Source organism: Mustela nigripes, chromosome 10, assembly GCF_022355385.1.
Source record: "Mustela nigripes isolate SB6536 chromosome 10, MUSNIG.SB6536, whole genome shotgun sequence".
Taxonomy (NCBI): domain Eukaryota; kingdom Metazoa; phylum Chordata; class Mammalia; order Carnivora; family Mustelidae; genus Mustela; species Mustela nigripes.
This window is the reverse complement of record NC_081566.1, coordinates 30,696,890-30,723,789: the sequence shown is the minus strand read 5'-3', so window position 1 is coordinate 30,723,789 and position 26,900 is coordinate 30,696,890. Positions and strand designations below refer to the sequence as shown.

The following is a 26,900-nucleotide window of genomic DNA, read 5'->3' as shown; positions in this document are numbered from 1 at the left end:
GGTCCGTCAGCTTCACTCCCAACAGCCTGACACTCTCATGGGACCTGAGACTCCGCCGCAAAATGCCACAGACTGAAAGACTACCGATTTAAGGGAGGGTAAGTGGAGTTTTTTGTTGGTGGATTTCTGTGGCTTTCTGTTTTCCACAGTAAGAGCAGGAGAGGAGCCTGTGAAGTTCAAAGATCTGCAGTCTGCAAGCCAAGAACAAGTCAAACTAGCAATTCAACTGGCAAACTACACAGAGCCCCCTCCCCCTCCTTCCACCCAGACAAAAGGAACAAGGTTCCCTGTAAGAAAGGAGAGTCGGACTTCTAGCCAAAACTGAAAAACTAACTGGCAGATCAACACTATACAAAAGACCATCTTCCCGAGAAAAGATCGTTAGTCGATACGATCTTCCAGACTCCCATCTGAGCCTCTTAATAAAAACTTGTTTATGTGATTTCCATTTTTTCAGCCTCCAACGAAACCAAAAAAAGTTACTTAGAGGCCACTTCTACCCCAAAGAGATTTCCAAAAGGCTAAGAATATTTCAATGTCAAATTAACATGAAAATCTTGGGTCTGGTCTGCAGATGTCAGAGCTCCCTGAGGTCACCCCTCGCCGGGACAAGTGAGGCTTCCCAGTTCCTGAGTCCCAGACCGCTCTGTTAGAGGAGCAAAACGAAGGGCTCAGACCCGCAGGCAGTTCACAGAGTTCTTCCCAGGGAAGGAACGGTGACAAGTGCTGCTGGTGTTCAGGGGGATATGGCTGCAGGCCAAGCTGCTTCTCTGCGGCGGGGAAGCTTCAGGGGCTCACGGCTCAGGGTTCCTTAGCTCTCATCTGTGCTTCGTAATTTTCATTATGGTCCTACCAGCGGACACTGTCTCAGCCCCAAAGGCTGACTTAACAAGAAACCACGGACCAGAGGGCAGAGGACACACAGGAACGGGCAAGGAGGATCAGCAGATGCCAGGTCCCGACACCACAGTCACGCCACGCAGGTCATGCACCGCCGCAGCGCGTTCGCACAGAGCCCGGGTTCGCAGCCTCAACAGCAGAGCAGGTCCACACGAGGAGAACAACACCCTCCCACTGTCCTTCAGACACCCCGGCAGTCTCTAGAGGCGGCGTTCTCTGTGCCCGTGTGCCACACCCCTATGGCCCAACCGTGAGCGTGTAGGGGTGAAGCAGGGATAGAGGCGGGGTGGAGCACGGGTGGAGGGGGGAGCCATGCTGCCGACTCTCCCCCACTCACCCCCGCCAGGCTCTTCTGGTTTGGACTCTCCTCTCAGCCTCTCCATCACCCCTCCCACTCTGCCACCCCCCAGCCCCTGCACACACAGGACAGCACTCCTACTCCCTGCCCTCGGCCCACCCTCCTTGCCGCCTCCCTGCAAACCCTCCCCAGAGCCCCCTGGTGAGCGTAGCCATGCCTCTATCCTGACACAACAGGGCGGAATGCGTGCACGCACTCACATGACTGTACAGTTTGTTTCCAGCTTTAACACTGAACAGGAGTGAAGGCTCTGTCTGCCAGCTCCATAGATGCTGGCGAGGGCAAACGCAGCATTTGTAGCCAACGTTACCCATGTCCCGCAAGCTGCTGGGAAGCAGCAGGACCCCAGCCCTCAAGGGCTAGCAGATATGGACGTGGGACACCCACCAAGTGTAAACCTCACACTGTCCAAACTCTAAAATTCCATGTGGTGCGAGCAAAGGGCAGTCAGCTGCACAGAGCCCCTGACACAGGGTAGCTCCCGCATACCTGGGCCCCACACACCACTAGGGCCCACGCACGCACACCCGCGCCCCCTGCACACCCGACCCCCACACACCCGGCCTGCACAGCAACCCGTCCGCATGGCTCGCTCACCCCCAGCAGGTTGCGCGGAACGTAGCCCTCCTTGTCGTGCAGACGTGCCCACCACCACTCCGTCTCTTCCTCATCCTCCCGGCGGATGACGGTCATGCAGTCCCCGTCTCGCAGGGGCAGCTCGTCACCATTCTGAGGCTCATAATCCCACAGCGCATAAAGGACTCCTTTGTTCATGATGCCCATTTTCTCCTGAACTCCTGAAATGACAGGAAGAAACCACAGAGGACGCATGACTCGGCCCGCCTGCTCTTCAAACCCTCGGCTCCGTGAAGCCACATGAGGAGAGCTGGGCAAACGCCAAACCGGAAATAGCGCAGAAGCCCCCCATGAACAAAAGCCCTGGGGGCGGGGAGGGACGCCCACCAGACACATTAGCCTCCGCGATCTTCTCTAAGGCAGCTCAGAAACTAGTCTTACTCGGAGTACAGAGAGCCCCGCAGGCCCAGGAATATACTGAACCGCTGGCATCTAGGCTGTCAGAGGAGCGGGCGCCGCCTGCCGAACTCCAGCATGGCTGAGCATGGGGACGAGGAGCCCTGGAGAAACCGCGTCATGCTGACCTGGAACCTAGAGCAACCACGACCACAGCTCACAATGGCAATGTCTACTGAGCAGTCCCTGCCCATTTCCAAGTGGGGAAAGGGAGAGGAAGAAAACTGTAAGACACAAAGAATCCACAAATATTTCAGACACAAAAAATCTACACAGAGTCAAGTATAAAGTCATGAGGCTAAGGAAACTCACAAATGTCCACTTTCATTGTAATAACAGGACAGGCAGTAGGTAGGAGCAGGGCGGGCACAGGGCAGACACGGGGAGGGCACGGGATGGCACAGGCTGGGCACAGGCCCAGGGGGCACAGGCACAGGCCCATGGGGCAGGTACGGGTGAGCACGGGGCACAGCAAGCAAGGCAAGTCAGTCAGGTCAGGAAGCCCAAGCACTGCAGAGCTCATTACTGGTTTCACCTTTACAGGTTTAAAAGAAGGCAGGGAAGTGTCTGCTTGCCCTCGAACAGTCAGATTTTTCAGCTTCCATGGACAAGGAACTTAATCACAAACTTAATCATCTATCAGTTAAGACGACAGAGCACTGGGTACCTTGCCGTGGCTCTGGGAAAACTGACACAGGACAAGGAGCTGCACTTCAGCAGATGTTCCAATGACTAAGGGTCAGGCTCCTACTTACGGGGATGGTTATGCTCCCAACTTTCCTGTTTCAATGAGACAGGATCATGAGATTCACAAGGCTGACACCCTGAGTGAACCTGGCCCCCACCAGGCTGGAGTGGGAGCAGGATGGGGCGGGAAAGAAATCCAGGGCACTGTGGTTTGCTCAAATGACAGCTCTCCAAAGTGTAAGTGAGATTATCCTGGGAAAATCTGAATGACTGTAAAATACTAATTAAAAGACATTTGGTCAGAATTAGAAAATCATAGTCTAATAAAAAAATAACAACTTCAGTCTCACATCCAAGAAATCACTAAGAATGGGAGAAAATTTCTCCTTACTTTGCTATTCACCGAACTAAGAAGGGGACATGGCAGGAAAGGCACTAGGAGTGCATCCATGGGACTGGCAGGTGTACTCTGCGTGGACCGTTTGTGACTACGAATGAATGCGCACCCCAATGCTCCAAGGTGGAGAGGAAGGACAGATAGGGAGACGTAGCCATAAGCAGGACAGACAGCAGGAGCCAGGGCCACCACACAGAGGAGACTCCAGAACAACCGTGAATGGAAAGGCAAGCCAGAGAATCACAGCGTGACTTAGTTCACAGAAAGGGCAAACCCAGGCACAACCTGACAGCCTGAATTACAGGATTCATTCACGGGTGACAGAGGGATTTTTTAAAAAGCAAGGAATGATAAACATGAGGAACAAAACGGTCAGGGTCGCAGCTGCCATAGGTGTGAGGGGCTACGAGAGGGCAGGCGCCCAGGCCCAAGCAGGGAGAAGCCAGGCCATGGTCATTTCAACATCTAAGGTAAAGACACGTTTTCATGGTGTTCATGGTATGTTCCATAAAGTAAAGCCTCCGATTAGAAGTCCCTACGTGTCTTTAAAGATCAGATTCCAGGGCACCTGGGTAGCTCAGTCATCAAGCGTCTGCCTTTGGCTCAGGATGGAGCCCCGCACCAGGCTCCCTACCCAGCGGGAAGCCTGCTTTTCCCTCTCCCACTCCCCCTGCTCATGTTCCCTTTCTGACTGTCTCTATCAAAAAAATAAATAGAATCTTTTAAAAAATTTAAAAATTTAAAAAATTAAGATCAGATTCTATAATTAAGTAAAGCTCAGGACGGCCACTGCATTTCATATAACAAAGTATATAGTAATATCTTAATAGTAAAATCTCAATCTATCAAAATCATTCTTAATCCAGAGATGGGAAAACAGGAATGCAAGGTCACCCTCTGTGCCCACAACTGACAGGAAGAGCTGCGAGGCCACCCCTCCACCCCTCCTGAGCCTGAGAGCAGCCCATGAGCCGGGAATGCAGCCTCACAGAGGGACAGGCTCACCAGCTCTGCGGCCCTTCCAGTGACAGGCGGAGCAGCTTCCTGGAGCACGTACAGCACAGACCCCCAGCACTGCTCACCTCCTCTCCTCACTTTGCTCCAGCCCAGCTGAGAAGAGAGAACCTCAGCTCGTAAGAGTCGTGAACAGAAATGCCACCTGAGAGAGGCCTGTCTTGTTCTCGAGGGTCAGAGCTGATGTTCTCCCTCAGGATCAGAAACGCAAAACCACGACAGAAGAGCCAGAACTCGGCTCTGAAACAGGTGCCGCCCTTCCTTCACTTCACGACCGGTCTGATCTTGTGGGAAATCCCAGCTCCGCGGGCTCGCTCATGGCCCCTGCCATAGCCTCGGGGCCGTCGTGGAAGGCGGCTCCACTCACGGGGGGGTCCAGTGTCTGGCCCGCATGGGGTCAGGGACCGCGTGGCGTGTGGGCAGCTCAGAGGCACACGCACAAAAGCCGCATTCATCGTGGGCATCAAGGCCGCCCTGTTTCCAGCGCCCAGGACCAGGCACGACATAAAAATGCTTTCCCTGATAATAAACATACTTGGCAAACGGTACCCCAGAAGCAGAGGACAGATCAGCACAGTCACGAACACGTGGGAACGCGCTCATCACAAACCGTAGAGGAACTGCGAGCACTGGGTGTAGCCCTCCTCCGTCTCCTCGCACTTGTCCGCGGCGGTCTGCAGGTCGCTGTAGGTCGTGGCGAACACGGCGGCTCCGGACTCCACCAGGAACTTACACACCTGCACGTTGTTGCAGGAGGCCGCGCAGTGCAGCGGGGTCCTGTGGGGCGACACACAGCAGGCTGTAGGGTCTCCCTCGGCACACGACACCGGCAGGCCCGGCGTCTGTGCAGAGCGCTCAGAGTCTACCGTCTGGGCCCTTCTTCTGGAAACCTCCTACACGGTTTTCTAAAAATCAGTTAAACACAGATATTTGAGCCCACGAGAGAGGACAGGGAGGAACGGTTGAGGACGGGCCACACTGGGCACTGCTATGCGGGGCAGCACAAAGAGCAACAGAAACCACAAGCAAGACGTGCAAGGCCAAGGCATGTGAGTGACGGTCTAAACCAGGGCGAGATGCTCCACAGCACCCACCCCTGCGTCCTGGGCAGCTCAAGGGGCACAGCCTGCTTCACACCAGAGGCCTTCTCCCCCGACACAGGCACCTGTCCATACTTGCTTCCCACTCCCACTGACGAGGGATCCGGGCTGCTCACGGAGAACTGCCTTCACCTAACAGCTTGTGAAGTCCAAACTGAACTTGGAGTAGAGGTTTGTTTATTCAATGTAGAGGAGAAAAGCAACTGTGAAATACACACATTCCGTCTGACAGGCCGCTGGCCGGCAGGAACTTACAGCCACCCTTATGGAGAGCCCCTCCAGCCTCTCACACATTCACAGCAGGCTCCAGGCGACCCCCGACAAGGGAAGGGGGGAGAAGCCTGTGCCGCCACCTAGCTCAAAGACAGACAGCAGCGTGCGACCCGGGGCCAGACTGCACGCATCCACCCTTCTCTTCCTGCCCCTCTCCGTTCTGTTCCTCTCAGGTGCACGGTCTCCAAAACCACAGATCCCCCACCCTGCATCCCAGAACACAGTAGGTCGAAGTCTGGTGAATATTACTACAGAATTTTTAACTGCATGCTTTTTTAGTAGTGAAAAATTATATATGACCTAAACTGCTAGTAACAGGGAAACAAAAACATATGACACACTAAGAATTTGTTTTGGGGGTGTCGACTGGCTCTGTCAGGGAAACGATTATCTCTTGATCTTGGGGTCATGAGTTCAAGCCCCACGCTGGGTGTAGAGCTTACTTTTTAAAAAAAGAAAAAAAAAGGAATTTGTTTTGCTTAGGTTATAAACATAAACCAAAAACTTAGGCTACAAAATATATATTTATGTAAATTTGAAGGGAAAAGATTAAAAAATGACTGGTGTTTACCTTTAAATAACTGTATATAAAAAACAGTTTTTTGTATTCTTCCAAAGAAAAAGCTTATTCTAATTCATGCTTTCTTTAAAAAGAAGAATTACAGAATCTGCTCTCTGTTCTATTACAGTCATTGGAGGTGAAAGCACCTATCAGGACCCCTTATTTTGGTGTGCAAAAAATAACCCATGATCCTACGAAGGATACTCATCATCTCTAACAATGCCCTCTAGGTTCCACGCACATGACCATTCCGCAGAGGGCTCTGTGAAACAAAATTCCACAGTCCCATACACTTGGGAAATGCTACAAACTCTGCTTCCCTCTTGCAGATGCACAGTGGACATCCGTGGACAGAAGATGGGCATCGCTGGGCTCGGGGGACTGGGCTGGGACCAATATCTCTCAAAGTCACACAAGTCAGCCACATCTGTGCCACTCTGGGACATCTTCTCATCACTCAACTACAATATTTCATAAAAACTGCACATGCTTCCAAAACAGGAGCAAGAGGACTGTCACACAAGGACACCTGTGGGCGCTCCTAGCGTCCAGCAGTGCTGGCATCACCCCGCGGCCAGGGTGGCAGTCACTGGGGACTTACCATCCATCACTGTCTGCAGCATTGACATTCACACCAAACTGCACCAGGAACTTCACAATTTCCGTGTGGCCCGCACACACAGCATTGTGCAGAGCTGTGATGCCCTCATCATTGGGCAGGCTCGGGTCATCAACCTGCGACATCAAGACGAAGGGGAGCCATCACCCAAACTTCCTGTCACCGTTCAGGTCACTATCACCTGGCTCTTCAGGATCAAGAGAACAGAAATAGGCTCTGCGGGTTTTTGTTTTTTTTTTTTAGTTATAATTAAAACCTCCAGGAGCCAAGACGACTATACCAACCTCAGGTCTAGAAATAAGACCACTAGAAGAGCCACATTAAGTAGGCACTCACTGTAAAAAGGTCTAAAAAATGAACAGGTGCCAGGAACCTCAGTCATTTTTGCTTATTTACCTTCCGGCTCCTCACCACAAATTAGAGTCTGAGGAGAAGGTGCATTTCCCATGTTAAGGAAAAAAGGTCAACTAAAAATATTTTAAATAGTAGGCTTCTGAAAATAGGGACCACATGTGCAACTTAACAGCACAAGTCCGTGTCCACCCTGGAGCAACTATAAACAGAGGGGAACCATCTCCCCAGACAGAAAAGTACTCTGGAGAGTGCTGGGGACACCGCACTTCAACTCACAGTCAAAGCTAAAACCTGCTCCGCATCTGTCCCAGCATCCCTCCCTCCGCATCCGTCCCTCCCACCGCATCCCTCCCACCGCATCCCTCCCACCGCATCCCTCCCACCGCATCCGTCCCTCCCCGCATCCCTCCCACCATCCCTCCCACCGAATCCCTCCCTACCTCGGCCCCTCCCCCCCAGAGGAGCTTCTTAAGCAGAAGTCAGAAACAAAATGTAACATATTTAAGAAATCTACAAATCCAGTCATACCTCATAAATAATTCTCTGTACAAGGTCAAATTCTCCCTCCAAAGATGAATCTAGGAGTAAAGCGAGGGGGTTGAACTTCACCCGCATTCCATGCGCGATCCTTTCCGAACCAGTTTTACGCAAGTTTGTCCTTTTGCCCTGCGGGAGAGAGGTATACGAAGTAAGGACCCCGGTCTCCGAGAGCAGACCTAAGGAAGGGGCGGAGGAATGTCTCAGCTGAGAAAGTAAAAGGACATTTAAAAAATCCATATCAGCGCATTTTATGGACATGAAACGTTATCTAGAAACGTATATAAATCACAATACATAGCTTACTGAGTAACACCTGTGTAACAAAGCCCGCAAGGCCTAACAGGCGATGAGAGCAGGCTGGCTTTCTGTGGGGCACAAAATCAGTCAAGACTGGCCTTCAAGTTCCCTCTCTGAGTTAGGGTGGCAAACCCCACACAATTAAACCAGGCGACAGCACAATTAGACTTATCATGGCTAATGTTAATGAATGGCTACTGGCGGACTCCCCACCAAACCCTGTGACCCCATCTTACAGATAAGGAAGTTAAGGCACACAGCCAGGAACACCAGAGCTGCGATTTAAATCCAAGTCATCTGGCTTCAAATCCCTTCCCTGCAACCATCTTATAACGAAATGCTTCCTCAGGGGAAAGCATATAACCAAGGAAATAAGGAGTATTATCAGCCTGTCTTTCCAGTCTTAAAGAAATCTTTCCAGTCTTAAAATGCTATCCCTGGGGCGCCTGGGTGGCTCAGTGGGTTAAAGCCTCTGCCTTCAGCTCGGGTCATGATCCCAGAGTCCCGCACAGGGCTCCCTGCTCAGAGGTGGGCCTGCTTCCCCCTCTCTCTGTCTGCCTCTCTGCCTACTTGTGATCTCTGTCTGTCAAATAAATAAATAAAAATATTTAAAAAAAAAAAATGCTATTCCTATTTTACATTCAGAATTTGACTACACTCCAAGATACACGAGCCAATTAGTCAAGCCTTTTGACTATGAATACAATACAGCAAAACAATAGAGCAAAAGTGTTAAGACTGATTTAACAAGCCATTCAATAAGTTTCCTACACACGCCCAGCAAAGTGGCAACGTTTCCTGAGGCTCACTGTGCTATGCAGCTTGGTCCTTTCTCTATTTCGGATGCAGAAAACCACCGAGGTTTAGAAAACATCAAGCAGCCATCGCTCCACTTCACAAACATGCTACAACTGCTGCTGTTTCTGGGAAACAAGAAGTGTAGATGTCACATGACCATGAGATGCAGCCACGAGTGGGATGGGCAGGACCGCACGCACACTCCGAATAAGCCTGACACACAGTTCAGTCTCTCGCAAAGTCAGACAGTTCGGTCTCTCGCAAAGCCAGACAAGAAGGAAATTGCTCCCCCGGGATGACAGGAACAGATAGTGACACTGTGACCCTCCGGTCTCCTCTGCCCCGGGTACGTGAATCATTTTGACTTAACGACTAAAGAGGGGTGGGGAGGTGGGGACACAGCAAAAAGAGGTGTGAAGTCGTCTCTCCTTCCCACAAGTTTAACGCCAGCTGCAGGGAGCCATGTGCCCTGACAGACAGGGCACAGCGCTGTTTTAAGGCCTAATCCCTACTTAAACCCTGTCCCCTAGAATCCACAATGTGCTGTATAAAACTTGGAAGCAAACAGCCACAGTAACCAGCAGTTAGAGCAAATCAAGACAATAACCATCTCTGAATACCATTACATCTCAAAGACGCAATGAGGGATCAAAAATATAAAACACTTTAAAAAAATCCCTACAATATGCAATTTTGCTTCGATCTCTTTAAGACTCCCGGTTTCGCATCCTACGGAAACAGCGCAATGCCAGCTATACCTGAAAGGTCAACTTTATTTAAGGACACCCTGGGATTTTTGATCCTTTCTCGAAGACTTCAAAGGGACACAACAGACTTGCAAACAAAGGCATGACAATTGGAAGGCTTGTGCACCATGTGCCCAAGTCAACACACGCACAGCCTGGGAGGAAGGGACGCTGGGGCTCAGGGGCACGCCAGGGGTCCCCTACCTGGGAGGAGAGGAACAGGCTTGTCCCACCCCCATCTGTCCCACACACGCCCAAGTTTACCAATGTTGGAAGTCTGAGGATCCCCTGAAACAGTTCCTTAAAGATACACATCACTGAGAAGAAGAACAGTGTAAAAGAGTGATGTCACTGTGGAGGAAAGGGGCACCATCTGCCTGATTTCACAAAGCTGGTCAAGGGACGGAGCTTCCGAGCCTGGTCTCCTCCCTCAGAGCCTCGCCAGCCTCCCAAGAGGGACCGCCACAGCGGCGTGGGGTTTGTATCGTAAAGAACCCAATTCTGCCTCTTCCCAAAGAGAAGGGTTCTTCCTAAAAAACAGAGATGTTCTTTACCCTGAATACACCAAATCTTACTCATACTTCTGAGCTCTCCTGAGCGCTAAAAGGGGTGTAAAATAAAGAGGCAACTGTTGGCAACCATAGGCAATTCACACACAGACCATCCTCTGCAAGTGGCCCTGAGCAGTTGTATGTTTCTCCAGGTCTTTGAGAGTCAACCACCTGGAAATCTGTGACAAGGGGGTCTCCTGAAAGGACTGTGAGACACCACACTACTTACAGGAGGCAGAGACACCTGCCCCGTGACTTCGGGTGGACGCATGCTGCCCGAGTCTTCTCCCGGCCCTTCCGGCTCCCCAGACGGGTATGGTGGGGGCGGGTATGGGGGATACTCCTCCAGGTACACTTCCAGTGGATGGGGGGCCTCTGCACTTGGTTCTTCCGCACTGTTCTGGAAACTGGGGCTGCTGTCCAGAACTCCTTCAGGCATGTAATCAAGGCCCGGGGAAAGAGCTGCCATGTCACTGTTCTCGGAACTGGCGCTTCCCACGTCCTCTGGGGACACTGGTTCAGGAATGAGAGAGACTGTCTCCTTCTCGGGCTCCACGTGTAAATATGGATTCTGGGTTTCAATTGGGCTGTCAGAATCGGCCACCACAGACGTTGGCTTGGATGGATATGAGGGAACAGAGATGGTCTCCATGGCAGCGATGGTGGTCCTCTGGTACAGAAGCTTCTGGATGTTCGGCCCATTTGGACCTTCCGGCTCTGTGATCGAGCTCCGTTTCTTGAGCGGCCTCGGCGCGTTGGAAAGTTTCTTGCGCAGGGCTTCCAGGTCAGCATCGCTCTGGTTTCGGTAGGGGTTGGACAAGAAGGGCAGCAGTTTGGTCGGGCTGAGTGGCCGAGGAATTCGTTCATTCTCATGGCTCTCCTGGCCCGAGGCCACAGGCTCCACATCAGGCTCGGGACTGCCAGGCTGGCTCTGGCTGCTGGAGTACACGTTCTCCAGGTGCAGCTGCTGGTTCTGGGCGGCAGCGATCACAGGCTTGCCGTAGACTGATCAGAAACGGAAACAAAGCCCCGATGAGGATTAAATCAAACCAGCAGGTAATAGACACAGGGCACAAGATTGAAAGCCTCCTTCAATTTCACAGTTACTACACGGCACTCTTCAACACAGTGATTTTTTAAAAACAACAAAAGACCACGCAAGGCTTCCATGTGAAAACCCTCACTGATGAGAACACGTGCCATTATTTCATGTACCATGAAGAAAAATGCTGCTGTTGTAACTCTAAGAAAACACCGGCTGGGGTGCTGAGGGGGCTTAGAGAGTTAAGCCTCTGCCTTCAGATCAGGTCACAATCTCAGGATCCTGGGATTGCGCCCCACAGCAGTCTCCCTGCTCAGCGGAAAGCCTGCTTCTCCCCCTCCCTCTGCCTGCCTCTCTGCCTACTCCTGCTATCTTCCTGTCAAATAAATAAATAAAATCTTTTTTAAAAAGCAAGAAAAAAAGAAACTACTGCTTGTAGCAAACTTAAAATGTCAAAATATGAAAACAACATAAAAAAGCAATCCTTTCCGGCGTCTGGGTTAAAACTAAACATAACTACCCTCTCTTTCATATGTCTTAAAAGTAAATCAAGGAGGGGGGATTGTATTTGGCTGACAACATTAAGAACCACGTATATTTAATAAAACCATTCCCCTTATCATTCTGATTCTAGCAAAACTATCCAATTTCCAAATTACTGCATCAGCAGTTCTCAATGAAGCCGAATCGGCCACAGCACATGTATAAATTCTTTGTTGTCTGGTTACTTGAGGTACATTTCAGGGTACAATCACGTGATTTCGTGACCAGAAAGCCACCATTATTCAACTAAAACAGGATGAACTCGATTTTAGTTTTATAAACAAATGACCCTTAGAAAGAACCCACCAGATCACCAGACTGTCAGCCTTCCCATGTTTCTGTATCTTACTAGCAGCTGTGTCCTCATGAGAGCAACGTAAGACACAGTGGGGAGCGCAACTTGGGGCAGCTATCCCACCGTCCACCCCAGAAGCACCTGGCATGAACCCCATAGGGAGGATATTGCATGGGCCTCACTCACATGGTGGGCCCGGCAAGCGGGGACAGAGAAGGCTGTCTCTGCACCACGGGTTTCTTCAGCTACGGCACCCACTCATCCCTCCGTGACGTGGAGTGAAAACCCAGCTCAGCACCCAGGCAAGAAGACAAGCCGCGACCCCACAGAGCCCTCAGGACACAAGCGTGCGTCAACTCAGCCAGTCACGGACAGATGACAACTCCAGGTGGGACTGGGCCGCCCCTGCTCCAGTGCAAACGGGACCAGAGCTTACCGGTGGAGAAGGGCGGCCCTCTGGAATGGGTCTTGGTTAGCGCGCTCTGCACTGCCTGCTGAAAGTTCTTCCCGGGAGCCTGACGCTGCGTGTACATGGAGTATATGGAGCTGGCGGCCACGGTCTGGGGCTTCCGCAAGGGTGGGGGAGGGGTGTCCTTGGAAGGCTGTGGGGTGAAGGGCCGGACGGCCGCGGCTGGAGGACTCTCTTGCTTCCCAACTGCAGATAAGGCCTGGCTCTGGCTGGCCGAGGGCGCGCCGGGGGACACCACGACCCTCTGTGGCTGCCCCGATTTCAGTTTGCTTCCCACGGACGCCACACCTGCTGACAACTGTGGAGGGTTTCCATCTGGCTTCAGGTCTGACGCTGACTGAGGATTTTGCCCAAAATAAGGCAAGTTAATCTGTTTTGGTTTTGACGGAACAGGAGGCGGCACTTTAGCCACATTTTTACTTGCAGCCTGAAACACACACACACACAAGGCAGTTAAAACACTGTCCAAATGGGTATACAGCATGTGCTAGATAACCGAATTTCACGAATACTGGCTCTATGTTTTCAAGTCAGTGAAAAACTCATAGGTCTCTTCACTGAACTATGTTTAATAAGGAACCAGAGAACTGCGCTATGGCTCCTGCCTGCACGCCTCTTCCTCATCATCACCCCCGACTCGGAGACTCCTACTCCACATATTCACAGATGACCCCAATAACCCAAAGTCCTCCTCGCTCATCACACCACTGTGGTGAAAACACCCAACTGGGAGCACACCACCATCACCCGTTGTAGTCAAAGGCTAGGATCCTAACAGTCACACAAGATTCATGCCAAATCATTCCTGACAATACCTCGGCTCCAGATTCTGAAGCCAGAGGGTCGCTGAGTAGTGCACACACGATGTGCTTCAGCACGCTCCCCAGTTTTCAGAGAGTCACACGAAGTGGGAGCCAGCAGCAAGGACGGCCGCCGTTCTCCAATTACCGCAAACACACTTAAAGCTGCAGAATTCAAAATGACAGAATTCTGTGTTCTCATCTTCCAGAAATATTTTGGTTTTTCTTGCTCTCCCTCAACAGGATAGTCCCTCTCTTCTAAAGAGCATATACAGAATTACCACTGAATGTTAACCTGAGCCATTCTTCACACCTGAGCATCCCGCAGGATGTCCTCACTGCTCTGGTTCTTCCTCAGAGCCCCAAAGGGGGGTGGGGCGGCACACTGATCCACTGTGTCAAACATCGAAAAGGGACGCACTTTCTTTTCCTTCTCCCTCAGGGCAACCTCTCCATCATCACCTAAAGATGGAAAAAAAATCACAAGGAGATTCAAGCCATTTGTAGTAAGACCTCTTTTTCACATGTAAGTTTCCCTCTCCTCAATCTCCTTGAAACCACACCCCCAAGACATGCTTCCCTATTTTTAATTGAGTTAACTGGAGAACTGCCCAGACGCTATGCCAGTACCTGAACTCCGTAGCTAAATGAAGGTGTTCATCAAACTCTGTCCCCAGGTTTGACACACCAGAAAACAAACTAAAGAAGACTGTGGTGACACAGACAGTGGAGCGTCTGACCCTTGGTTTTGGCTCAGGTCACAATCTTATGGTTGTGCAGTAGAGCCCCACATTGGACTCAGCACAGAGTCTGTCTGAAATTCTCTCTCTCCCTCTGCCCCTCCCACTCATACTCTCTCTCTCTCTCTCTCAAATAAATCTTTAAAAAAAGTAGAAAAAGATCGTGCAGTGCCTCTCAGACGTCAGAACAGAACCTCACCTTGGTCCGGGGCATCCCCCGAGCTCGCAGGCACGGAGGCTTGGCTGGCGGAAATGTCTGCACTTGGGGAGCTCCAGTCAGGGCCGAGCAGATGGATTTTAGAGCCTACAATGCAGAAAGCAACCACAGTAACCAAGCATTCCAAACAGATCTCTAATGGTTCCTTTTGCTCTGAAAACAGCGTGAAATTTCAGACCCCCAACCATCCCTTAAACTTATTTAGAAAATATGAGAATTCAGATTCCTAATTTAAACTTACTGAAACAAATTTAAGATTAACTGTAGTCAACAGAAAATCTGCCTGAACCAGTGAGGACACCCTGCTTCTCATGGTACGAAACTGTCACTGTCCTAGTCAGAAAACAACTTTCAACTTCGCAAACCAAGGGTTCCAAGGCATATCTGACACACCAGTTACGCACACACAACAAAGAGGCAAAACTGTGGACATGGACCAGTCTTTCACAGATCTGTGTGCTCTGTGCAGGTTTTCTCTACACAGATGTAGAAGCATCAAGGCCACAGCTCTGTCCTAATAGCAGCAAAACAGAGCCAGTTCCTTCTGCAGGGAAACCCAGACCAGGGGCTCTATGGCCTCACCCTGGTAATTATGGCAACATAATCGCAACTGTAGCATTAGCCATATTCTGCACGTGACAGGGGCTGGGGAAAAGAAACAATACTGGCCACTATTTCTTCTCCCAGGGGTCTGAATGAGGATGTTTTCATCCCGCTTTCCTACAAGCCTCCCTTCATCTAGGACTCTAGTCACACTACTCCGGCTCACACCTCCCCACGCACTGAGAACTACACAGATGCAAAGACCACTAACACAAGATGCCTCTGTTATTGTCACTGTGAGCTTCCAGAAGGTTTATCTTTATTCTACAAAGAGCTAGCAAGCAAAGGCTCCTGTGTGAGCACATACACACAGAAAGCACCACCTGATTGGTGCTTACGTACTCGCGGTGCAGAACAGTGCAGAATGTACTGGCCACCTCACCTTCCATAATGATGAGACCTCTACCACATACGCAGTGTTTTTACACAAAAGAAAAAGCGGTCGAGTTATAAATATCAAATCAAAATGTCCTCATTAACAAGAAGGAATTCAAAACAATCTTCATTGCAGAAATATTATATTCCATCTCATTCCCAAACAGAATTGCATTATTTAGGGTTAAAAAATATATCATGGCGACGCCTGGGTGGTTGGTGAAGCATCTGCTTTGGCTCAGGTCATGGTCCCCGAGGCCTGTGATCAAGTCCTACATCAATTAATCTCCCTCTTCCTCTGTGTGTGCTCTTTCTAGCTCTCACTTTCTAATAAATAAAATCTTTAAAAAAGAAAAGAAAAGAAATGCATCACAGTGCTAGCAAAAACCACACACAGATTCTCAGGACTTAAACGTGAATAAGGAATAGAAAGACATTTTTTTTAAAACCCCAGGGAGTAAATGACAGTGAGGACAGGAAGAAGACGCTGTGGGAGGGACTGGAAGTGAACCCTTTTACCTTGACCCTGGAAGGCAGGCCCAGAGCGCATGTTGGGCAGTGTGTGTACTTTAAGCGGCCCTTCCGGAGCCTGCATGGCCAAGGAGCCGTCCGGCAGAGCTGGCTTCACCAGAAGTTCAGGCCTCGAGGGGACACGGGGCATCGTGGATGACTGGATGTAGGGCCCCACTGCGGCCACACGACTGGGCGCCGGCAGCCCTTGCGGGGGCAGGTTTCCATCCGATGAGACCTTAGGGAGAGGCACGGGAGCATGATGAGTCCCACCACATCCAACTCAGAGAGGCTGTGGCACTGACTAACCTATAAATATCAGCGCTTCCAGGGTCTCACCCCACAGCGTCCTGGAGCCGCCCCACCGCAGCCCCGCAGCAGGAGCACCCAGGCGTGGCTCCAGAGGTGGCTGCCCACGTGACCCGCGGGGCAGCGGCGGCCACTTACCGGGAGGCTCTCCTTCTGCTGCAAGGCTGCCTTCTTCTTCCACAGCCGGTCCCGCAGCTCATTAACACGCTTGTCCATGACCGCCACCTCTGAATTGCGCTTATTCAGACACTCACGCTGTTGCTGCAGCTTGGCATTCTGCTCCTGATTCAGTTTGTTTCGTAACTGAATAAAATGGGGGGGGGGGGGTGTAGCCAAGGAGTAGGAAGAAAAATTTCTCAAACAGATAATCACATGATTGACTATTACATAATTTCTAAAAACGTAAGGTCCCTCCACCTCTCCCCACTTCCATCTTATGGTTTAAACTGTCAGCCCACCCACTGTGGTTCTAAGGAATGCCTCCAATTTCCTGTGTCAGGTAACCTTAAGTTTATTCTAGACTCTCTGGGGTTTGGGTGTTTCCCCCCCCACACCCCGTTCCACCCCCAGTTTGAGGAAAAGAAATCAAAATCCCGCACTTAAAGCCACTTCTGTGGCAACTGTGCCCCTGGAGCAGGCCACACCTGCAGCTCCTTGTAGAGTCGGTCGAGCTCAGCCGCGGCAGACCGGCTGTCGTGACGTCCGTCTATCCTGCCGTTCTTGAGCATCTCCAACTGTCTGGTCAGCTCCTCCACTTTGGACACAGCCAGAACGAGCTCCCTCTGCTTTTGCTGGAACAAACTATTCATTTGCTCAATCTCCTCCACTAGAATGAGAACAAGAAAAGCCACAACAGTTGAAAAGAAAAATAAGAATGGAGTACTCCCAGGCAACCGGGCTTTACAACAAACTTCCTAACAAAAAGTACAGACGTTTTTCAGAAATGTCCTCCAACCAACCTATTTCTTTTACAAAAAACTGAAATCAACATAGACATTTCTAAATGTCCGTGCCTCCCTCTGAATAGATCCCTACCAGAATTTGTGTTATGAATATTATTAAGCTCCAAATTTTAGAAACAATGAAATTTATTGAGAACTTTTCATCTGTTTTATAGTGGTAGAGGAAGGTATTACATCACGAAAATTTTAATTAAAATAGCATTGTAATAGAGGGACCTATTATATGAATAAAAATCCTTGCCTTCATCATATTTTCAGTCAAAAAGTATTTAGAAAGAGAAAAACAAAATCCCATTAGTACATTTTTAAAAAGCTTGTCTAAAAAACCCAGCAGCTAAGGGCAACCCTCCTGGGTCCCGTCCCTGTGTGGGAGGCTCTGTACTAGATCACTCAATAAACTCTCCTTTGCTGCCCACCAAAATAATAAAAATAAAAATAAAAAATAATGAAACACCCAACACCTAAATTCAGTTCACGCGAACCAAAAGCATCAAAACTGCAGGGAATTGTGCTTTGAAAAGCCTTGATTTTAAAGCTGCCTACACACACAGCCATGGCTTACCATCACTCACGCAGGGCCCCACACCCATGTCCCTGTTTCCCCGTCCCCGTGGAGCCACATGCACTGGCCAGGCCCCTCCACGAGTGACTCACCCAGTCGGCCGTTGCTCAGCCTCTTTTGCTCCACATGGCCTTTCAGGGCGCGCACCTTCTTTAGCTTAGCTTCCTGGTTCTCAGCCATCTCCTTCAGCCTCTTGAGCTTTTCCTGCTCAGCAGCTTGTTGCTGCTGACGCTGATCTTGCTGTTTCAAAAACTTCAAGCGCTGCTCCTAAAAGGTAGAAACCATCATCGGGCAAATCCTTTTCAAAGGTGTATCGGCCCCAAAGGAAGCTGAGCGTAGCCGGAGGCAGTGGTGACCAGCCATGCTGCACGCTGCTGGATCTACCTCCGCCAGGAGTGAAGGACACAGCTCCTGGCCCCAACCCGACACTCTCTTGGGGTAAGACCCAAGCACGAGCATTCTTACTCCCGAGGGTTCTTGCACAGCTGGGGAACAGTGATCCCACAGGGGGTGCTCGTGCTTGGAGAGGAGCACACAGAGAAATATAAGGCGCTCACTACAAAGGTGGCCTTGGAGTCCAGTTCGGACTCATAACCCAAGCTCTGCCACTTATGGGCTTGGAGACAGCAAACCACATACCCTCACCGAGACAGGGGTCTCCTTCTTCAGCCAAAAACAGGGTGATCAAGAGCCTCATGGGGCCATGGTGAGGAATAAATGAAATGTGAGTGCGCACCTCATTGCACAGAACCTCACACAGCTAATGTACACTCAGCACACATACTTAGCAAAAAGCTTAAAAGCCACCCTGGCTTCAAAACCCACAATGTAACACTTTGTTTCTAGTATATTACACTAGTTACTTCACTAAAAGTGAGTAACAGTGGGGGCCTGGGGTGTCTGCCTTCAGCTCAGGTCATGATCTCAGGGTCCTGGGCTCAGGCTCCCTGCTCCACCAGGAGTCTGTTTCTCCCTCCCCTTCATGCACGTGCTCTCTCTCTCTCTCTCTCTAATAAATAAAATCTTTTTAAAAAGTAAAAGAGCCACACAATTTATAATAAAACTTCTCAGAGTAATATCACTGAAATATATATAACACAAAAATAGTTTCAAGAGAAGACCCTGAGGTCAAAGATGCATTCTACTACTCGGTCTTTTTATTTGAATTCACGTCCCTGACATTCAAGAAACGGTGCCTCAGCGCCACATGGGAGCCTAGTGGGAAATGCACTCTCAGACCCCGAACCGTCCCCACTGTACCAGGATATGCATTTTCAACACAACCCCCTGGGGACTCCTTCACAACCTCAAGTTTGAGAAGCCACACTATCCCTGATTTTGAAAACACCAGCAGCCGGTGTCAGAGACAGAAGCAGACCCACAGGAACCCCAGTGAGCGCTACCCACGCCACAGGGCATGCTGCCGGGGACCCTGCACCAATGGTCTACCCCACTCCGGCAACCATACAGTCCCCGTGGGCATGGCCAGCTGCAGACATGGAGTGTTCAGACCGGGGCAACAAGTGAAAGCCAGCCCACCATCTGTGTTTCCCCCGTCACACGGCCAGTCACGAGTTTGTCCATGGCTGCTTTTCTGCCATGACCACAATGCTGAGAAGCCCACAGAGCCCACAGCACTGACCACGAGCCTTTATGGAGGAAGCGTGGTGCCATCTGGGTCAGACGAGAGTTCAGGCTGGCGGGAGAAACAACAGGGAGACTGGTGGGGATGATAACAGAGAAGCTTCTGTTTCACCTGTTCGAGGCCAGGATGAGGACCAGTCTGTGGGGGCAGCATATCCCAAATAAAGGCAAGCAGCCTATTATCAGCACCATACAGCAGAAGGGGACAGGGTTAGCACTGATTGACTTTACAAGTCCCTCTTGCTGCAGTAATGATTCAGGACAGATCAGCCCAGAGCAGTTCCCTCTAGCAAAGTCGAAGGGCTCTTTATGCCTTTGCTGTTTTCCTGATCCACAAAATAATGTGGTTAATTTTGATCAGAACTAGGGTTCTGGAGATCTTAAGCAACTTGGATGATCTAAGAATTTCCACAAAATGCTGTGGTAAAGAGAAGACAGTGCCACAAAGCAGGTAACCTATGGGCTGACAGGATCAACTTGTATCTTGGGGTCACTGGCATAACAGCATCCACAGAGGGGCCTGTCCAGTCTTTACAGGACCTTTACCTTTGTAGCCAGCATTTGTTGCTGGGCCTCGATCTGCTGCTGCTGGCGAGACGCCATTTCCTGAAGCTCAGCAAGAGTCAGATCCATCCTGGGGCTGTTAACCTACACATGAGAACACAAAGAAGCCAGCTGCAAGACCAGCACGGAGACTCTTCCCTTGGAGGCCTGTGGAAGCTTCCCCTGAGCCCCACCGGACACAGTTTGCCATTTTCTTCCATGACATGAAAGGGATCACTAATTTTTATATTAATATTCCCACAGTGACTTGTTTCGATGGAAGACCCACTAATATACAAACCAACACTCTTTTAAGTTATAAATGAAAATTAAACAGTCTCAGTAGTCTGTGACAGAAATGGAACAATTTAGAATTACCTTGTTCTAGACTGAATTTATATTAGAAAAACAATGTTGGATCACACTAAACATGCTATTGGGGCCCTGGCAGCTAACCTAAAACGACCTTTACAAATACTGCACTAGCATCAGAAAATTCAGGAGTTATCAGGAACAAATGAGACGTCTACTCTATAGAACATGGTCCTAGGCATTCTAGCCAGTGTGTGCAGCAGAGTGAGAAGACAACATGAGCTGTATCCAGCTGTATCCAGTCGCCCATGAGGAAAATGGTGTGGAATCCACAGAGGAGCTACCTGAACTAGGAAGCTGTTTAGCAAGATTGCAGGATAAATTATTGCTATGCAAAAAATCCATTGTATTTCTTATATTAACAACCAGAAATATAAAAAAAATTTTAAATACCATTTATAGTAGCATACAAACCACAGAGTACCAAGGAATCAATTTAACAGATGCCCAAGACCCGTGCCCTGGAAACCCATAACCCCGGTATACTGAATGACGGTATACTGAGGGGCACAGTCCCACCAGGTTTCTCATACTACCTGACCGCACGACATAGCTCGCTTTGGGGGCCAACATGGTAGTGCTGATGGCAAAACAGAGAAGCAGAGAACACAAACACAGATCTGCACATATGCCAGGCAAACTGACTTTCGACAGAAGTGCAAAGGCACTGGAGTAACAAACAGTCCTTTCAACAAACATGGCTCAGTCAACTGAGTATCCACCTATCCATGGACAAAACTTAAATTCTCACACAACATACAAATGTCCACCCAAAATGGATCATAAAATGTAATGTAGAGTAACAGCACAAAACTTTTAAGTTGAGCAATTATATTTAACCAAAATTTAGAACAAGACACAGATTGGGGAAAATATTTGCAAATCATATTACCTAATAAAGGACCTGGATCCAGAGTAAGGAAGAATTCTCAAACCCAATACTAAGAAAGCAAACAAACCAACAAAGAAAAATATGAACAAAAGACCTGAACAAATACTTCACACCAAAAAAGATATACAAATGACAAATCAGTGCACGGAAAGACACCAATGTCATCAGGTATTAGAGAAATACACACTAAAGCCTACTAGCCAAAACTGAAAGGACTGACCACACCAAATGTTGGCAAGGATGTGGAAAAACTGGAACTCTGATGAGACTATAAACTAAAACAATCACTTTGGAAAATGGTCTTGCAGCTTCTTAAAAAGTGAACACACACCTGCCACATGACTCTGTCCTCCCACTCCTAGTATGTACTCAAGACAAATAAAAGAATAGACCCATACGAAGACTTCCACCCAAATATTCATTACCACTTAATACAGAGTAACCCAAAGCTGGAAACAACCCCAATATCCATCAAGAGAGAAATGGATGAACAAGCCACATCCGGACAAGGCAAGACCTCTCAGCAATAAAAAGGAACCAACTACTGATGAGATGGATCAAAATAATGATGCTGAGCAAATTCAGACAAAAAGACTTGAGACAGCATGACTCCATTTATGTACAAGTCCAGAAAATAAAACTAACTTGTAGTGACAGAAAGTGGACCCACCAGGGGGTCCTGGAGGATGGGGAGAGAGGCAAGAAGGGAAGGGTTGCAAAAGGACAAGAGGAAATTCTGGGGATGAAAGATAGTTGAGTTGAGCAATTATATTTAACTGAGGGGGACAGTTTCACACGGGTACAGGCATGTGAAAACTTACCACTTTGTGTACTCAAACTGTGAGCCATTTATGATACTTCCATAAAACCCATTGAGGGGGAAAGATACCCTGTGTCGAGATGCATTCGAACCCTGTTAATGGCTAAAACAGTTTTTGGTCATCCTTATATGAGCTTTTCATCTCTGTAAGAGAACTATATGATCTCACAAGAGAAACGAGAATTTGGGGAAAAGCAAGGCGGGAACAAATGGCCTGCATTCTCCCATAAATTTACCCTACATTGGAGAAAGATGATATAGCTAATTCCTTACAGTATTAAAAATTCTGAGCCCTGAAAAGAAAACATCCGTAAGGTGCCCCCAAAGATACTTGCTAAAATTCACATGCAACAGCGAGGGCATTAACATGTACTTTGTCATTTTACTAAAGCAATTACAGCAAAAAACAAAATCATACCCACAAAAAAATCCTCCCTTCTGAATTTGCAGTATATCCAGCATCTAACTGCTCTCAAAAGTCAGCCATGCAGACAGCATTAAAATTAATCCTTTCTATGAAATACATTTGAAACAACCCTTTAAAAAGCAGGCCTTGTTGGGGCACCTCAGGGGTATGGGTTGGCTGAGTCAGTGAAGCACCTGCCTTTGGCTCAGTTCATGATCTCAGGGTCCTGGGATCGAGTGCCGCTCAGTGGAGAGTGCTCCTCCCTCTCCCTCTGCTCCCACCCCTACTGTGTATGCTCTCTCTCCTCCCCCCTCTCTCAAATAAAGAAATAAATCTTTAAAAAAAAAAAAAACTAAAAAACTAAAAAGCAGCCATCCTTCATAACCCGCTGAGCAACAAAGTAGCAAAAACCGTCCCTCCTAAGTGGTGAGTGACAAAGTGGCTATGAAGTAGCAATGAGCGAGAGCGAACAGTTACAAGAGCAGCCAGCAAGCACATAAACCATCACTTACCCCGTTCTCCTTCCTTCGATGTTCAGCAGGGACTTTCACACCATTTCTCTTTAAACTTGGATCCTGAGTCCGTGGTCCACTCACTAAGGAGAAAATTCAAAACTGATGCGTTACCCACCACAAGAGCTGGCAGATGCTATTAAGGACTGGCTCATTTCTGAGCTCTGTGATTCTTGCTCCTAAATATCAAGTAGAAAGTAGACGGTAAACAAAATATTTTCTCATAACAACAGAGTGAAGGTCTCATAGTTCTGCCTGTTTTGGAAAACCTTACTTGAAAAGGTGCACACTCAGCAGCAGACAGTACCGTGTGCTGACTGCTCCCGGGAGAGCTGCACCATCCTGGCAGCAGAAGACAGAAAACCAACAACAGTAACATACTTCTGACGGCGGGTCATGCGCCTCATCTGCTCCTCACTGCTCCTCCTAGTACCCCAGCTACTCAGCGGCGAAACCAAGAGCTCCCACTGGAAGGAACAAGGGCAAGTTAAATCAATCCATCCTTGTGCCCATTAACCATGCTTGGAACTTACTCGGAAAAAAGTAACCTTCCAGGGGTTCTGAATAGTTGGTTTACTGAGGGCATTTTATGGTAATCCGTGAGTACCATGAAGTGTGTCTCCATTTATTTCAGTGAAAAATGTCCGTTTTTCTTAGCTTGGAAAAGTACTAACTGGAACACTATATATTGGTGGGGTTTTTTGGCTAAAAAGAATTTTTTGAGTCAAAATACAGGTCTCGCAGTACCATGCACTGCATCATAAAAGGAAAATAGTCTTAATTTAAAGTGATACATTGTTAGAAATTAACATCAAAACATTTTTTAAGTATGTGGAATCAAACTTACACCTGTAATTCCCAGAGATTGGCAAACACATGATCGCCCAAGAAAAGTTTCAGATTAAAATTTCCTCTGAATTGGGGCACCTGGGTGGCTCAGTGTGTTAAGCCTCTGCCTTTAGCTCAGGTCATGATCTCAGGGGTCCTGGGATTGAGTCCCGTCTCGGGCTCTCTGCTCAGCGGAGAGCCTGCTTCCCTCTCTCTCTGCATGCCTCTCTGCCTACTAGTGGTCTCCCTCTGTCAAATAAATAAAATCTTTAAAAATAAAAAAAAATTTAAATATCTCCTCTGAATTAAACGTCTACTATATCTACTTAGCACAGAATCCCATGCCAATAAAGGTCTGTCCTCAGAGCCAGGTATGACATGTTCACCTAACTTGAACGCATTAGCTTTATTTTTAAAATACTGTTCAAATTCTCTGACAACACAATCTGTCACAATATTTCTGTAAGAAAAAAAATCTACCATTTAGGAATTACTGCTTTCTTTGCTGCCTCAAAGACAGGGCACTGAACCAGCAGGAGCACGTTCAGCACAGGACACTTTCAGGGCCCCGGGAGCTTGAGAAAGAGCTCACATCCACGCTCAGCACAGGTCCCAGGTGAGCAGCTCCCAGGTCACGGAGTGGAGACTGTGGCTGCCCTGCCCCCAGCCACAGTCCAGAGGAATGCGCAGAAAGGTTCCCACCCTGTGGGGCAGTGACGCTGCTGTGTCCCCGCTCGAGCACTGGGGGGCGCTGGTGTGTGGGACGCTGTGAACACAGCTGCACTACTGGATGGTGTTTATCACCTTACAGACAGAGAGCCCGCCACTGAGGCTCCTGAATAATTTAGCCACTACATACACAGAAGATCTGCCAACAGTCAGCCAACAGGTACAAGTCAGCTTCCTCCACGAGGATGTGTGCGGTAATGTCAACAAAGGACAAAATAAAAATGTGCTGTCGATGCCCATGTAAAACTACAAAGGAAATGCGTGTGCTGATGGGAAGTGAACGCACAGAATGGCACATGGCCTCGGAGAGGGGGCCAAAGTGCTAGCGCCCCTCACCTGCAAAGCGCGGGCGTCCACATGCCACAGCGGCCCCCACAGTCCAGTCACTAATTTCTAACCACCAGACACCAAAAGGACATAGTTATTAAAGCAGTAATACAGAGAATTAACATCTGCTACCTACTTAACTGCTCCCAGGCATTATGTACTGAGGTCACAAATCCTCAACTTTCCATTTTAAAAGTTCTCCCATCTTTAGAAACACCTAGTAATCCTGCACAGATCTGACTGGAAACAAGGCCGCCAGGGTCCTGGGATGGCTGCACCCTCAGGGTCCAGCAGCTTTCAGCCCACTGTTCCTCTACTGGCACAGCGCCCATCATCACCTTCCCCCTCCTTACCTTGTCTCCACACTCCACTGCGAACCCTCGGTTCCCACAGGTGCGAGCACCTGACCCCCGAGTCCTCCGTCCCACGTGACTTCCATCCAAAGCTAACCTCTTGACCTCTAATTCCCGCTCATTTCATGGCCCAAATGGGGCCCTCATCACCTAGAAGCTCGCTCCCTTTGGAATCTTAAATTCAGACATTCTCCTTTTTGACCCTAAGTTCCTCTCACCACACCTGCTCATGAGCCCAAGACCAAGGCCGCAGTCTCTCCCCCTGCCCAGCATCTCCCCGCAGCCCTCTCCTCCATCCCTTCCCACCAGCTGAAGTTGTCCTGACCATGGCCTCCTCTCCCCATCCACCCTCTGAGCTGGACCAGCAAAACCCCAAGCCCGGGTCAATCCAACCATCTTCTTATCATCTTCTTAGAGCCGCCCAGACTGCTAAAGCATGCCTGGAAGGAATGCCCCTGGTCTCGGAGTCTGTGATCTCACCTGGGCCCCAGCAGCCTGCCCCTTGCCCCAGGCAGACGCTCACCTATTCCCCACAACAGTTCACGCTGGCCTCTATACCTTCCCAACCCCGAGAAAACGTTCAGACAAGAAGCCCCTCCACCTGATCCCACAAAGCACATGCCTGCCACCATCCCCGCCGGCTCCCTCTCCCTCCGCTACAGCGGACACCGGCTCCCTCCTGCGCCCAGGACCTCGTCCCCACTGAGGGAGTACCTTCTCAGGTGCACACCCCCTCTCCTGCACTTTAGCCTCCTGATCTGGGGACTTTTTTCTACCCGCTCCTCCCCTCTTCAAAGAAAACAAATGAAAGGAAACCACACCCTTTCCTCCCCGACAGTCGGGTCTCCAAAGGTCTCGGAAGCTGGCCTCTTCTCTAGCTTCCATGTCCCTTCCTGTCCCGTACCCCTCACGTCACCTGGCTCCTGATCTCCCCGTTTCTCCGACAGCTTTGCTCAGATTCACACAATGTTACCTACCTGTGTCCCTGCCGGGGGGCCGTTCATGACGGAGGAAGAAACGAACTTCATTCCTCTGACTGCCAAACCTCTGCAGAACATCAAACATCCGCTCATTATCAGCAACTGGACGTTCTAAAGGAAACAAACAGAAGTCACATGACTTGCAGGTACAGAAAAGAGCGTTTACTACCCATCCTTCATGCAAATTATGCCTGTAGGAAAAACTGAGCATCCTTGATGCTTTCTTCTCATTAAAAGGCTCTTAGAAATAAAGCACCACAGATTTTCCACACACACAGTCGGTGTCGACGCTGTGGGCGCTGGAAGGGGGAATGGGTCTGGGCTGGCTGCTATGAGCACAGGAGTGATCTCAGTGCTCCTGACTGGCCATAGGCTCGCCGAGGGTTCAGAACCCTTGCTGAGGGTTCAGAAGTCTCTGTAAACTTTTGGCCTCTGAGGTCCCTTCTAACCCAAACGTTCTAGGGTTCTTCAAATTTAAATAAGAAATTAGAAATAACTTTCTACATAAACAGCGTAGGGGCACCTGGGTGGCTCAGCTGGCTGAGTGTCAGAGACCTTGGATTTCAGCTCAGGTCATGACGTCAGGGTCATGAGTTCAAGCTCCACGCAGGGCTCACTCAGCAGAGCATCAGCTTGGGATTCGCTCTTCCTTTAGTCCTTCTCCCTGCTCATGCACAGGTACTCTCTAAATCCGATCTTTAAATAAAGGCTAATTCTACTGTTAGCATATTTTTAAGCTATAATTCTATAAACTATGTTTAAAAAATCAGACATACCCACTTCTAAACAAAAGGCTATTTTACAGCACTGAAAACAGAGTTGACCCATGAATGACATGG

The 26,900-nt window shown here is 49.2% G+C and overlaps 1 protein-coding gene across 2 annotated transcripts in view; it reads right to left on the bottom strand.

Moving 5' to 3' along the window:
- The window catches only part of TP53BP2 (tumor protein p53 binding protein 2), a 55,518-nt gene that overhangs the window by 954 nt on the left and 27,664 nt on the right, over nt 1-26,900 (bottom strand). For both annotated transcript variants that reach the window (XM_059412930.1, XM_059412931.1), the window contains 15 exons: nt 26,059-26,172; nt 22,845-22,927; nt 19,846-19,947; nt 17,748-17,922; nt 16,776-16,957; nt 16,270-16,434; nt 15,832-16,060; nt 14,317-14,421; nt 13,691-13,839; nt 12,545-13,004; nt 10,458-11,233; nt 7,825-7,962; nt 6,925-7,058; nt 4,999-5,165; nt 1,856-2,055 (listed from right to left, as the gene is read on the bottom strand). In XM_059412930.1, coding sequence (XP_059268913.1) covers nt 1,856-2,055; nt 4,999-5,165; nt 6,925-7,058; nt 7,825-7,962; nt 10,458-11,233; nt 12,545-13,004; nt 13,691-13,839; nt 14,317-14,421; nt 15,832-16,060; nt 16,270-16,434; nt 16,776-16,957; nt 17,748-17,922; nt 19,846-19,947; nt 22,845-22,927; nt 26,059-26,172 — 3,179 coding nt within the window. The remainder of the gene's footprint in view (nt 1-1,855; nt 2,056-4,998; nt 5,166-6,924; nt 7,059-7,824; nt 7,963-10,457; nt 11,234-12,544; nt 13,005-13,690; nt 13,840-14,316; nt 14,422-15,831; nt 16,061-16,269; nt 16,435-16,775; nt 16,958-17,747; nt 17,923-19,845; nt 19,948-22,844; nt 22,928-26,058; nt 26,173-26,900) is intronic.